The 13,170-nt window shown below is 36.8% G+C and overlaps 1 protein-coding gene across 2 annotated transcripts; it reads left to right on the top strand.

Moving 5' to 3' along the window:
- The first annotated feature begins 119 nt into the window (after window positions 1-119).
- Window positions 120-11,655, top strand: LOC115232475 (methylmalonyl-CoA epimerase, mitochondrial). Of its 2 annotated transcripts, none has more exons than XM_029802359.2 (6): window positions 120-357; window positions 4,235-4,285; window positions 4,379-4,486; window positions 7,513-7,572; window positions 8,151-8,237; window positions 11,403-11,655. In XM_029802359.2, exons 1-6 carry the CDS (start codon window positions 304-306, stop codon window positions 11,553-11,555), a joined length of 513 nt encoding a protein of 170 aa, XP_029658219.2. In that variant the 5' UTR covers window positions 120-303; the 3' UTR covers window positions 11,556-11,655. The 2 variants fall into 2 exon arrangements, with proteins under 2 accessions (XP_029658219.2, XP_036367130.1); XM_036511237.1 differs by lacking the exon at window positions 120-357 and adding an exon at window positions 1,816-2,042.
- Window positions 11,656-13,170: the final 1,515 nt, after the last annotated feature.

Genomic DNA, 13,170 nt, shown 5'->3' with positions numbered 1-13,170 from the left:
CAGGGAGCTAAATACACATATATATACATACACTTATTTATATAACACATACACACACACACACACACACACACATTTTCTGATACTATTGGATAAATACAAAACCAGAACAGTTGAGCAAAAGTATTTCATTATTCTGAATTAGGCTTGCATATAGCATATCAGGAATAAATCGCTTGTGCCGATCAATGATCGACCTGTCTGCATTCTGTTGAATTTAAACTGCTCGGTGCTACAGAAACAGAAACGCAATTAATTTAACCGAAGTGAAATTAGGAGTGACCTCCCTTAGCGTTGGTATCGATGAATGCGATGGCGTTGGCAAGACTTGCACTTTCGAGATGGGCACCAAGAATGGTATATATATCTTTATTTATCTATTGCACTCCAGATCTTTTTCTTTAAATTTAAATTATTAATGTTTTTGTTATAGTTGTTGAAGTTTTTTCTGGTTATGTGTCTATGCACACTTTTTTCTTTTCGTTTTTGATAACACCTTGCATCGTATATTTGCATTTGTAACCTGATCAAGGTCTCTCAATAACAACATCAGAGACGCATCATGAGTCGGTGTGTTGGAAGGCATTCGTTAAAAATATAGTTATATGTAGCAAGTGGATGACTGACGATGATGGATAACTAAAAATAAGATGAACACAACACTTCTTGATTTGTTTATATACTAACGCCTTCGTTTGTTGTTAGTGAAAATGTTTAGGGTCAATATAAGAGGATACATTTCTATTAACTTCGAAATTAGGCGTATTTTACGATTTTTCATTAATAGCAACCCTCCCAACTTTAGCCTCCGTATTTATTAAGAAATGTCACGTTTTTATTTACTTCGATTTGTGTACAAATAGAGAATAGTTGATTGATTTAAATAAAGGTGTACAAAAGGTATTAATTTTATTGACCTCAATCGGACGAAAGACATTCGATCCAGGTAAGATTTGGATTCAGCCCTGAGATAAACAAAATTAAATATTTTAATTACATTACGTCCGGGACTCGATTTATGGCAAATTCATCGTTCGAAACACGGCAAAAAATAGGTCCTCGTGAAGGATGGGGGAGATTGCACTCGTTGAATTTTTACGTATGAAACGAGTAGCGGATTAAGATATGTATTTTAGAGGCCTCCATCCAAAGATTACGTGAAAAGTTTCGAAAATATCACTGGGGTCGTCATAACTGTAACCCAGGAAACCAGCGTGGACATGTTTACAAAGTCAGAAAACAGCACAGCTCCTTCCATGACTTTCGGAAACATTTTTTCATGCTAAGAGTTGCTGAAGCATGGAACAAACTGCCAGCATCAGTTGTTAGTTGTCGGAGCACTGCATCCTTCAAAACTTCCATGCTTCCTGAGATTCACCAACACTACACCTGATTTTCTCCCCTCCATACACACCCAAGCATGTATCTGACTCATATACACTGTTCACTTTCCAGACATTTGTACATTACTGCATATGCTTTATACGCACTTTTGACAAGTTGTGGTGCACCTGAGCACTGTATACAATAATTTCATTATATTATTATTATTTATTTCCACTTAATAGTGGACATTCCGTTAGAACAAATTATACTGCGGTATATACCATGTGAAAAACTTTAACATTGGGTTTTGGTGTAAAATGCACTTTTGTTTATATCGCGAGCGGGGAGATAAGTCTCCCTATAAGAGTGCATTTGCACCAAAAGCTAATATGAGAGTTTCTCTCATTGTTTGGGATCTGCCGCACTCTTACAGAACGTCTACGTTTAAGTGGGAACAGATATTATCTCTCGGTATTAATACCGCCTCTGTCGCTAATATATATTTTTTGCAATATCTTAATTCGAAGTATCGAAAGTAGCGCTTGACTTCAATGGAATTCACCACCACCAATTTTACTTGGAACAAGCAGATCTTACCCCCAAATTTGGCGGGTAAGGTACATAGTCGTTTGAATCAATCTCAGTATGGTGGTGGCAAAATGAGTAATTTCTGTTTTCTCGTTGTTTTCTCCCAACCTGTTTGAAATCATTACATTGTATTACATCATTATTTTGTACTGCTTCTTCATCTTTAGGAGTAAAAACTGGTCATCATAGTTGTTGTCGAAGTTGAAAGAGTCTAAAACATAGTCAGGTGGCAGGTCCTCTTTTTCCAAGAAATTTTTCCTCAATTTTGACTCGATTGTAATTGAAGTCGGTAATTAAATATCTGGATAAATTTTAGTGTTTAACAATCAATTTTGTTTTTTCTGTTGGATTCCAAACCAATTTTTCTCCCACACTAATGATAATTTTCAAGTTTCAAAAATGATGTCTAAAATGGGGTAAAATGAGTAATGTCTAATTTCAATGATTTCTTCTTTTTAACTGCATCGTAAGTAAATATATATTGAAGAGAACGCTCCAACAGATCGTGGAAAAGCTATAGATAATATTTTATGTTGAGTTTTTTTAGTCAAGTTTCTTTAATTTCATCATGTGCCATTTTCCCTAATCTTCTTTTATTTAACCTAGACATTAAAATTGTTTTTGCATTTCTGATCTGTCTGATATTTAGGAATAGATACTGATGTGTATGAATTTGTTTTCAGAAGAATTGAAGTGGTAAATTTACCTATCTTGGGTTACTCATTTTGCCCCAGCCAAATAGTCTTTTATATGCTCAAAGAGAACGGCGATAATTTTCTGAAATAGGGATCAGATTATGTTATAATGCTTTTAATGCATTTAGGAAAGACCATTTGCTTAACTGATTAAATTTTTGTATGGTAGCAAACATTTGTAAAAATATATTTTGGCTCAAAGTCAAAAATGCAGCAAAAGCACACCATTTTGCCCCTTTCCCCATATTAATGGCACTGTCTACTATCCAGGTATAGAAGACACATCTATAGGCTTTTGGCAATGCCATTTTACAACTGTGGAAAGAGTGGTTCATATCCAGACAGACTAGTTGATGGTCAGCACACTGCCAGCTCATCAGTGTGTTATGGCTGGCCATATAGCCTTGAATGTTTTGTTGACCAGCAAGATAACCTTGCAGTTAGTCAGGTGTAATTTGTCAATCTCTGGTCAGAGTATTGTTTTATTCTTTCGTATGTTTCAGTTGTCTTCAAGGAGGTGTCCAAGCAGCCATCCTGGGGGCACTGCCTTGAACGGTTTTGTCAAACAAATCTACCTTAGTACTTATTTTTTAACTATGGTGCTTATTCCATCTGTTTCATTTTACTGAACCACTAAGTTATAGTGATGTAAACTAACTAGCACCAATTGCTATTTGGTAGGAAAGCAAGCACATGTATATATATATATATATATATATATATATGTATTTATTTATATATATATATATATATATATATATATATATATATATATATATATGTATGTTTATTTATATATATATATATATAATTACTGTTCCGTGATGGTAAGCTCAACAAAAAAGTACTCCATCTGGTGAGAGATAAATATTATTTAATAGATACATGTTTTTACATGCTACTAATACACTGTTTGGCTTGTTCTCAGCACAAGAAACTATTAGTAGCACATAAAACATGTCTAGTGCCTATTAAATAATATATATATATACAGTTTCTGTCTACCATTTTCACTCTCATAGCATTGGTTGGCTTGAGACTATAGCAGAAGACACTAGCCCAAAATGCCATGCAGTAAGACTGAACCTAAAATCACATGATTGCAAAGCAAACTTCTTAACCACACAGCCATGCCTGTATGTAATTTTGATTCCTTATTTTGTAAGAAAGGAAGTAAAACTTGTAAAGAGTATCAGATCTACATTTTGAACATTCTAGACTTGACATATTGCTGCTAGTTTGATATAATTTGTTGGAAATTTTTTTCTTAACTAAAAAACTAAGTTTTTTTTTTCCTTTTTATGAATGTGTAGCTGAAGTTGGCATTGCTGGCAGAATCGTTAGCATATTGAGGAAAATTCAAATTCTGCTGAGGTCAACTTTGCCTTTCATATATATATATATATATATATATATATATATATATATGAAAGTGTTTATGTGGTCAAAGATATGGTGTATGCTCTTTATTTTATTTTATTTATATTTTTGTCAATGAAAAATTTTCACTTTTTTCATTTTTGCAAAGATGTACAATTAAAATCTAATGGAAATATTTCCAGTGCTAATATATAAATTGTATGAATGTTTGATTTTATTTGTTATTTATTCTTTTTATTTTCCAGAACTTTACTGTGCCAAACAGATATTTCCAGAAAAATTCAACACAAATGAAGGTATTGTGCCATCCAACTTTGAATTGGTAATTCAGCCATATTTATTGTTATTTCTTTTGATATATTCAAATTTTGGAAAATTGATTCTTGTAGGATTGGAATATTGGCAAACTGAACCATATTGCAATAGCTGTGACAGATTTAAACAAAGCCGTTGCTCTTTATAAAGATGTTTTAGGAGCCAAAGTTAGCAGTAAAATGGTAAGTTGTTTCTTCTTTATTAAAATCCATCCATCCTTCCTCTCCCCGCTCACTGTTCCTGGGAGGGTTATGGAGGTAAAGTCTTTAGACACCTCCTCCATAGAGTCCTATCAGAAACAGTTGCCATTAGACTTTCTGGGTGAATTCCCAAGCATTGCTCAGCTGAGATTATGGATATTATCCAACTATCTCATTTTTGGTTTACTCCTAGGTCCCCTGTGGCTGGTTTGGTTTGAAGAATTTGTCTTGCAATTCTTTCCTCTGCCATTCTAATCACGTGTTCAAAGCACCAGAGCTGTGACCTCAATGCACAGAAGTAGTGACTTGACCTGGAGAGACTCCTGATCTCCAAGTTATAGACCCTGTTGAGTAATGTTACTCCAGAGATCCATCTGAAGAACCCTATCCCTAGCCTTGTTAAGATGAAGTTATGAAGACACTACTTAAGATAAATAATCTTTCTTGCAAGGGAGATCATTCAACTATTTAGCTTCATAGACCAAACTGATAGTTTGGTAACCAGCTAAAATAGACATTAAAAATCAAAAGGAGAAAATAAGCAGCTTTGCAAGTTTAACTTGGTGTTTATTGAACAAGAGAGGTGCGAAATTTAAGAAATGGAGTTTCGTCGGGTGGCTTGTTCATGTAAATTGCCTACAAAGTACAGTTGAAGGAATTGAGGATCTTGATTTTCAGCAGGTATGAGCGATCCTATCCTATGATAAATCTGTCCCGGCACATTGAAAGTTGGCATAAACTTGCCTTCTTGAACAACATTAGTGCCGAAAGATGTCATTTGGAATGCACAATTGTACTTCTGGATGTTATTGAGGAAATGTTTTGACTCTGTAGTTGTGTCTGCGTAGAGTGACTTCAAAAGCTGTGGTGGATCCTGCAGTGGAGTGAGGTTAACTTTTCCATTAGCGCAACACATAGCAGGAGTTTCTCTTGACCACTTCTTAGCATTGCAGAAAGAGCAAGTGATGGACATATCTCCAATGTTCATATCTGGATGGCAATCATAATGAAGCTTAGGCTTGTAGTCGAAAGCCTTAGTAACCATCGTGAGCTGCATGGCATTGAAAACCCTCGTCTATTAGCTCTTTGTTGAATGGAAGTCTGCAGCATAGTATATCTTTGTTGTAAGGTGTGGGAAGCTCATGCAGCAGCCATATTGGCGGCATTCCTGACCAGGCGTGTAACGCTTTCGTTATTGTTCTCTGCAGCTCGTGCAGCAGCAGTTGAGACAGCATCAGCAGTTCGTCGAACTTGACGCTGGTGATGTATTTGGCATGCTCTTGAAGTGGCTTTTACGTTCAGCTTTTTGTGATCGTCCAATGTCAGTTTCTACTGATGATTCGTTTGCCCTTCTTGCTGATGATCTTGCAGCTTTCGCAGTTTTTCATCCAATTGAAGAACTCTTCCTTCAGGCCATGATCTAAAATAAGCCTGATGAAACGCAGTGAGATACACTGATAAGTATTAAATATTAATTGAAGGATTAGTATGTAACTGTAGATAAGTTGCTAACTTGCAACTGCTGCGGTAATAAAGAACTGGTAGTAGAAAGGTAAATGTGTAAAATAAGATGATGTCAGTGTTATGAGATTAGAATGAAAATGGAAACAGTTGTGAAAGGCAAGGTGAGAGAAATGGTAAGAGCAACAGAGAAAGTGGTTATGAATTGCATTGGGAATGCTGTCGTTTGTGTGGACATGAATTTTGGGTGTTGTTTACCAATGCATGGCTGATCTGTCTTATAGACTGGATTGAGGAAAATGGTCAATGAAAGAGCATTGGATGAATTGCTTAGTTTTGTTTAGTGGTGCTTGTTGGGCAGAAGCTGCCGTTGATGCTGCATGTAAGTGTAGGAATGGTTATAGGTAAGTTGGTAGGTCTGCACATTAAGGAAGAAGCAAAAAAGTATCGTTAAATTTTAATGTGTGTACTGGCATGTATTTCAGTAAGGAAAACGGAAAAAAGTGGGAGTGTTTTTGCTTGGTATCAAGTACCCTGTTCCCCTATTCTTAATGAAAGAAATTGAAAATAATTGAAAATGTAAGGAATTGACTGAAACAATATAAAAGATTGCTCAGCACCTGCATTTGGGAAGAATTATGGAATTGTTTTGAAAGAAGTGAAAACGTAAAAGTTAGAAGTAGGAACAGAGAATTGAAAATGAAAGATATTAATTTTGCATAATTGGAATGTCTGTGATGGAAAACATAGAAATCCATTGGAAAAGAAAGAAAGAAAAGTGTTGGGAGTTGGTATGCATGTGTACTTTTAAACATTAACCGATTTGTTTGGTATTTGTAGTACGTTGTGCTACCAAGAACAGGTATTTGTGAAAAGCCGTTACATGGTAGCAGCGCATGCTAAAAATAGCAGTGAAATCTTTCGTATTGCTGCAGTTTACAAACGAAAAATACTGAATTCAGCAAAATGAATGAATTTGCTTTAGTCGATCAGTATTGCTTTGAGAGAGCAGAGTTGTGAAAGACAAGATGAGAGAAATGGTAAGAGGAAAGGAGACAGGGATTATGAATTGCGTTCCGAATGTTGTTTGCCTGGACATGAATTCTGTCATATTTATAAGAAAGCAGACAGCTAGAAGGATGAAGATATCAGTGGTGCTATGGTGGTGTGGGGTCGTTTGAAGTCTCCGTACGTTAGGAAGGTTAGATTTCCTATTACGAGATATCCTTCCTGTTGCTAACGCTCACTGTTTCTGAGCAAAGCTACGTATTTTCATGGAAGACTGGAAATGAACAACGTTACTTGTTTACAATCATTATGTGAAGTCAGGCTGTCAAGACAAGGATACACACATGAACCTCACTCCCTTAAACACCCATGTGTATGTATAATAAGGTTCTTTCAGTTTCCTTCTACTGAATCTGTTCTCAAAGCTTTGTTGGCTGGAGCTACAGTAGAAGATAGTAAAATCTGATCTTTTGACCATATGGTCAATGGTCCAATGCGTTAACCCATTGTGTTTCATTAATGAAATTTTCATCTTTCAGGATTTGCCAGAGCATGGAGTATCAACTGTGTTTGTAGAACTTGGGGAAACTAAAATTGAGGTATATGAATTTTTTTTTCTTATATTTTATCATGCATTTTGAACCATAACATTGTTGGTAACAGATTTCACTAGTTCACTGGATTTATGCGTATAACAGGGACAATAAATTGTCCAGGCCATCAACTGTTGGGTAAGAAGCTTCTGAACACTGCGACACCTGTCCTACCCTAAATAATAATTTCTATCTTAGGCATAATGTAGTTGATTAACTAAACCTCATTACTTGTTTTAACAACTCCCAAAAAGATTAGAAGTAAAGTCAATTTTGGTAGGATTTGAACTCAGAATGTAAATGGACATTAGTACTAAAATACACTATGAAATTTCATTTTCCATCCACCAGCCTAAGCATGCTAAATAAAATTGATTTCTAATATATGCACTTGGCCACAAATTTTGAGGAAAAGTGTTGTTGTTATATTATTTTATTGATTACAGAAAAATGAAACGTTAAAATGACCAGGGCAAGATTGAATACAGAACATAAAAGGCTGTGATTAAATAACAAACTGCAGAACTTTCTTAATTCACGTTAACAAAGAGAGAATAATTCACATTACTTTTTGTTCTTTCCAGCTGCTTTATCCTTTAGGGAAGAAGAGTCCAATCAGTAACTTCTTAGAGAAAAACAAGAATGGTGGAATGCATCACATTTGTATTGAGGTATTTCTTTTTTTTACATATTGGTGTATTTTATTTTGTTTATTTTGATAAGGGTGGTGGTTTTAAGAGCTTGTTTACTCATAGTTATGTGGGTAAGTATGTTAATTATTCCCTGTCCCTAATTGTGTGAATATTATTCACACAAATAATGTTACATGAAGCTTATAGTTCCATAAGTATTATTGATAAAGTTACACCATGGCTGTGAGGTTCAAGTGTTGGCCTACAGATTCAAAGTTATCGGTTCAAAATTTACTATAGTATTGTCTTGTGTCCTTGGGTAACACACATAATTCCATTTTTCTGATTTTGTTTTACAAAACTTGTTTCACTCAAAATTTGGTGAGTTAACAAAAGGAAAAGCTTCCAGCTGGAACAATTTGCAGAATACTTGTTCTTTCTGCTCTCCATCTCAGCCATGCCATCATGGAAATAGCTATCAACTACTTCTAGTTTCTTCCCCTGGCATGTGATGGAATTTCTTTTCTGAGCATCTTCGGTGTTTATTGCCCCTGTGCATCTGCTGCACACAAACGCTATCATCCCTGTTAACCTTCCTTTGATGTTGCTGCACGTCTTATGCATCCATAGCTTACACTGGGTACATCTTATGGAGTTTCTACCTACACTTTTTCTGCAGATCGAGCAGGGCCATCTACTTGAAGGGGTTTGTGATTTGTTCACATTTCTACTTACTAGGACTTTGGTTTTTGCAACATTGACTCTAAAGCCCTTTGATTTTAAACATTGCTTCCACACCTGAAATTTCTTCTCTAGTTCTGGTAGTAATTCAGCTATGAGAGCAAGGTCATCAGCATAGAGGAGCTCCCAAGGGCAGCCTGTCTTGAACTCCTCTGTTATTGCTTGGAGGACTATGATGAATAAGAGGGTGCTGAAGACTGGTCCTTGGTGAACACCTACTTCTATCCAGAATTCTTCACTATACTTGTTGCCGACTCTTACCTTACAGACAGCACCCCGCTACAGGGCCTGTACACCTCTTATTAACCGCTCGTCTATCCCTAGTCTCTGCTTTGCCCACCAGATAAAGGATTGGGGGACCCTGTCAAAGGCTTTCTCCCAGTCAACAAAAGCCAAGCATAGGGGTTTATCTTTGGCTAGGTATTTCTCCTGCAGTTGCCTCACCAGAAATATAGCATCAGTAGTGCTTCAACCTGGCACAAAACCGAACTAAGCAGACTCTCTCCCTAATTAGTTGGGCTATGACCCTCTCCATGACTTTTATCATCTGATCCAGCAGTTTGATACTCCTGTAGTTATTTCTATCTAAAGCATCACCTTTTCCTTTGTAGCAGTTGACTATGGTGCTGCAATGCCAGTCATTGGGTATGACTTCTTCATGAACTACCTGATTTACAGTACAGGTGACTAGACCATAACCCACACTACCAGATATTTTAAGCATCTCAACAGTGATTCCTGATGGGCTGGGGCTGTTCCTGACTTCATATCCTTAATTGCTTTATCTACCAGGGTGCTATCAATTCGGGTAGCTGGTCCCTCAACTAGGTTAACATTTGGCAGGCTCTCCTCCTCCCATTCATTCTCCACATTCAGCAGCCTTTCATAATGACATCTCCAAGCCTCTATCTTTGTAGAATCATTAAAAGAAAGTGCACCATCATCCATGCGGACACATTTCTTTCCTGTAACATCACAATTTTCTCTCACACACTGTCTTGCAATCCGAAATACTTCAGTTCTTTGGTCCTCACATTGCTGAACATTGGCAAACTTCTTTTGTGCTTCTCCCTTGGCTATATATACCTGTCTCCCAGTCTCCCTTTTGGCTATCTGGTATAGTTCTCTGCTACCTCCACTCTTCCAGGTTTTCCAGGCCTGTTTCTTTGCTCTAATGGTCTTGTCTACCATATTATTCCACCACCATGTTACCCTAGGTCTGGAAGGGTCTTTACACCAGCTGCAGCTGTCACGTAGGAATTTGCAGTTACTCTCTTTGTCATAAGTTTGTAGCTCTTCCTCCCTCTCATCAAATTTCTCAATGAGGATGTCCCTAAATTTCTGACCATGTGAAGGGTTCTTAAGCTTCCAAATCCTTCCTTTCTGGATTGGTCTGCTTCTTGGCATCCTTCTGGACTCAAGTCTAAAGTCACTAATGACTAGTCTATTCTGAGGGGTACATTCTTCACCAGAGAGGATCTTTGTATTTAAGAGCAACCATGCATTCCACTGTCTGGTGAGGATGAAATCAATCTGGCTAGCAGAGTTGCTTGATTGATAGGTTCTCAGGTGGCTGTCTGGCTTCCTGAAATTGGTGTTGCAGATTAATAGGTTGCTTGCATCACAGAACTCCAGTAGCCTAGTTCCTTCTTCATTTCAGGAACCAATTCCATGGCCCCCATGAACACCATGGAAGATACCACATTGCCATCCAACATGCCCATTAAAATCTCCAGCCACAAAGATGAGGTCATTGCCACTCGTCTTTGAGGTAGCGTGTAGAAGGATATCATAAAAGTGGTTCTTCCGATCATTTGGTAAGCCTGCTTGTGGAGCATAGGCAGAGATAATTGTAGCTATACTATTCTGCAAGACTAGCTTGAACTTAAGCACTCTGTTGCATACCCTGACTACCTCTATGACCTTATCCACCCATTTTTCTGCAAAGAGTATGCCTACACCCCCTACTCCACCACTGTTACCTTCCCAGAAGATTTTATACCTATGTGCCTTACCTGTGAGGACCTTGGCTGAAGCTCCTCTCCACCTTACCTCTTGTTTACAGCATACATCAACATGTCTCCGTTCAAGCATCTCTGCAATCTCACTAGACCTACCTTTCAATGTGAGTTTATATCCCTTGCAGAGATCAACTCACTGAACTTACCCTGGTATTTATTAAAACAAAGAAAACTTAGAAAGCTGAATTTATTTTCTAAAATTCAGCAAAACGGATAATTTCTACTTGATTTCACGTAATATTTAATGGCTTGATATTCATTACCATTTAGCATAAATATATCTTAAGAAATGGAAAATATTTTCCTATTCATTTTCTTCTATTGGCAGATGTTACTTGAACTTGTGTTCTTTTAGCTGTGTCTATTTTCTTGCCACTACTTTTAAAGGCATTTCTGACTAAGTTCTTTTTTGTTTTTTTTTTCCAAAACCTTATCTCCACAGGTTGATGACATTAAGAAAACTGTGAAAGACTTACGTTCCAAAAATATCCGGTTGCTCTCTGAAGATGTTAAAATTGGGGCCCATGGGAAGCCTGTTATATTTGTCCACCCAAAAGACTGTAATGGAGTGCTTCTTGAGTTTGAACAATGCTGATGTGAACTAATTACTAATAATAGATTTGACATTGACATTCCTTTTGTTTTGTTATGGTTATTGAGAAAATACTGTGATGCAAATAAAGCATAAAAATTTGTGATTGTTATATCTCAAAATATATCTTGAACAAATGTAACATTTAGTCAATTGTTTAACTCTTTCCTGTCAGAAAATCTATCAGCAGCTGATGAACCTCATTACCTTTAGTAGACACAACTATATTGTGTTTGTCATCTTCTCCATTGGATGATTTAAGAATTGTCAATTGAAGCAAAGTACAATCCCCATGGTGGAGGCGCAATGGCCCAGTGGTTAGGGCAGCAAACTGGCGGTCATAGGATCGCAGTTTCGATTCCCAGACCGGGCGTTGTGAGTGTTTATTGAGCAAAAACACCTAAAGCTCCACAAGGCTCCGGCAGGGGATGGTGGCGAACCCTACTGTACTCTTTCATCTCAACTTTCACTCTTACTTCCTGTTTCTGTTGTACTTGTATTTCAAAGGGCCAGCCTTGTCACTCTGTGTCATACTGAATATCCATGAGAACTACATTAAGAGTACACGTGTCTGTGGAGTGTTCAGCCACTTACACGTTAATTTCAGAAGCAGGCTGTTCCGTTGATCGGATCAACTGGAACCCTCGTCGTCATAAGCGACGGAGTGCCAACAACAACAATCCCCATGGTAACTAGATACAGTTAGATGAGCTAGGAGATTTTGAAATTATATTTTTCTACTAGAGGTTCTGCAGCACTGGTTGTTAACCACTTTGAAAAAGAAAAAGTTGTGAATATTATTACTTTCATTTTCCTTTTTGATCTCATATATTTCTGGAGAAGAACAGTTCAAGCAAAATAGCATCCTGAATTGAATATTGTTTTCAAGAAGATAAAAGAAGAGAAAGCACAATAGGTTGAGTCTGCAGATTTAAAGTTGATAAAAGAAGCTTTAAATGACAATCTTGGAACAGTATTGGAAATCTTGTTACAGAACTTTAAAGAATACTAGCAGTATAGCCCAGCATTGCTCGGGCTTGTTTTCTTTTCGACCCTTTAGAATCAAAATTTTTGAAAAGTAAAAATTTTGCCTTATGTAGCTTGTTATTCTCTTTAAGTGAATATTTTTCTGGTTGAAATAAACCGAAAAATGGCGACACAGCAGTAAAAAAATCGTAAAAAATCGGGATTTTCATAGAAAAAAAGCACCTTGTTGATGTAAATAATTTTTGGTGTTAACATGGTCCGATTTGAATTTTTCTTCTACGGAAGGAAGAGCAAGCCTTCTTCTATCATACTCTCAATTTTGGTCAACTTGCACCACAGGGTCTCAGAGGAGATAGTGTTAGTTGAAGGCTACCAAACCTGCCATACACAGACAACTTCAGCTTTATATATATAGAGATAATTGCATATTAGTAATCTTATTGTAGAACATTATATGATAACTTTGCAAGAGTGGTAAAGAAAAAATAGTGCCATCAGGGCTCAGTCCTCAGTCCCCTTTATTATAGTCTTCTAAGCAACAACAGAAAAATTTAAAACTGGCTGTTTGTGGGAACTTCTGTTTGCTTATGACCTTGTTTTCAAGACATTCCAGACATGGAAATTAGAATCA

Source organism: Octopus sinensis, linkage group LG2, assembly GCF_006345805.1.
Source record: "Octopus sinensis linkage group LG2, ASM634580v1, whole genome shotgun sequence".
Lineage (NCBI taxonomy): Eukaryota > Metazoa > Mollusca > Cephalopoda > Octopoda > Octopodidae > Octopus > Octopus sinensis.
This window is presented reverse-complemented; position numbering and strand designations above follow the sequence as displayed.

Coding starts and splice junctions, on each gene's coding strand:
- LOC115232475 (XM_029802359.2), top strand. CDS start 304: ATGAATGCGATGGCGTTGGCAAGACTTGCACTTTCGAGATGGGCACCA. Junction 4,286..4,378: donor AAAATTCAACACAAATGAAG/GTATTGTGCCAT, acceptor TGATTCTTGTAG/GATTGGAATATTGGCAAACT. Junction 4,487..7,512: donor CCAAAGTTAGCAGTAAAATG/GTAAGTTGTTTC, acceptor TTCATCTTTCAG/GATTTGCCAGAGCATGGAGT.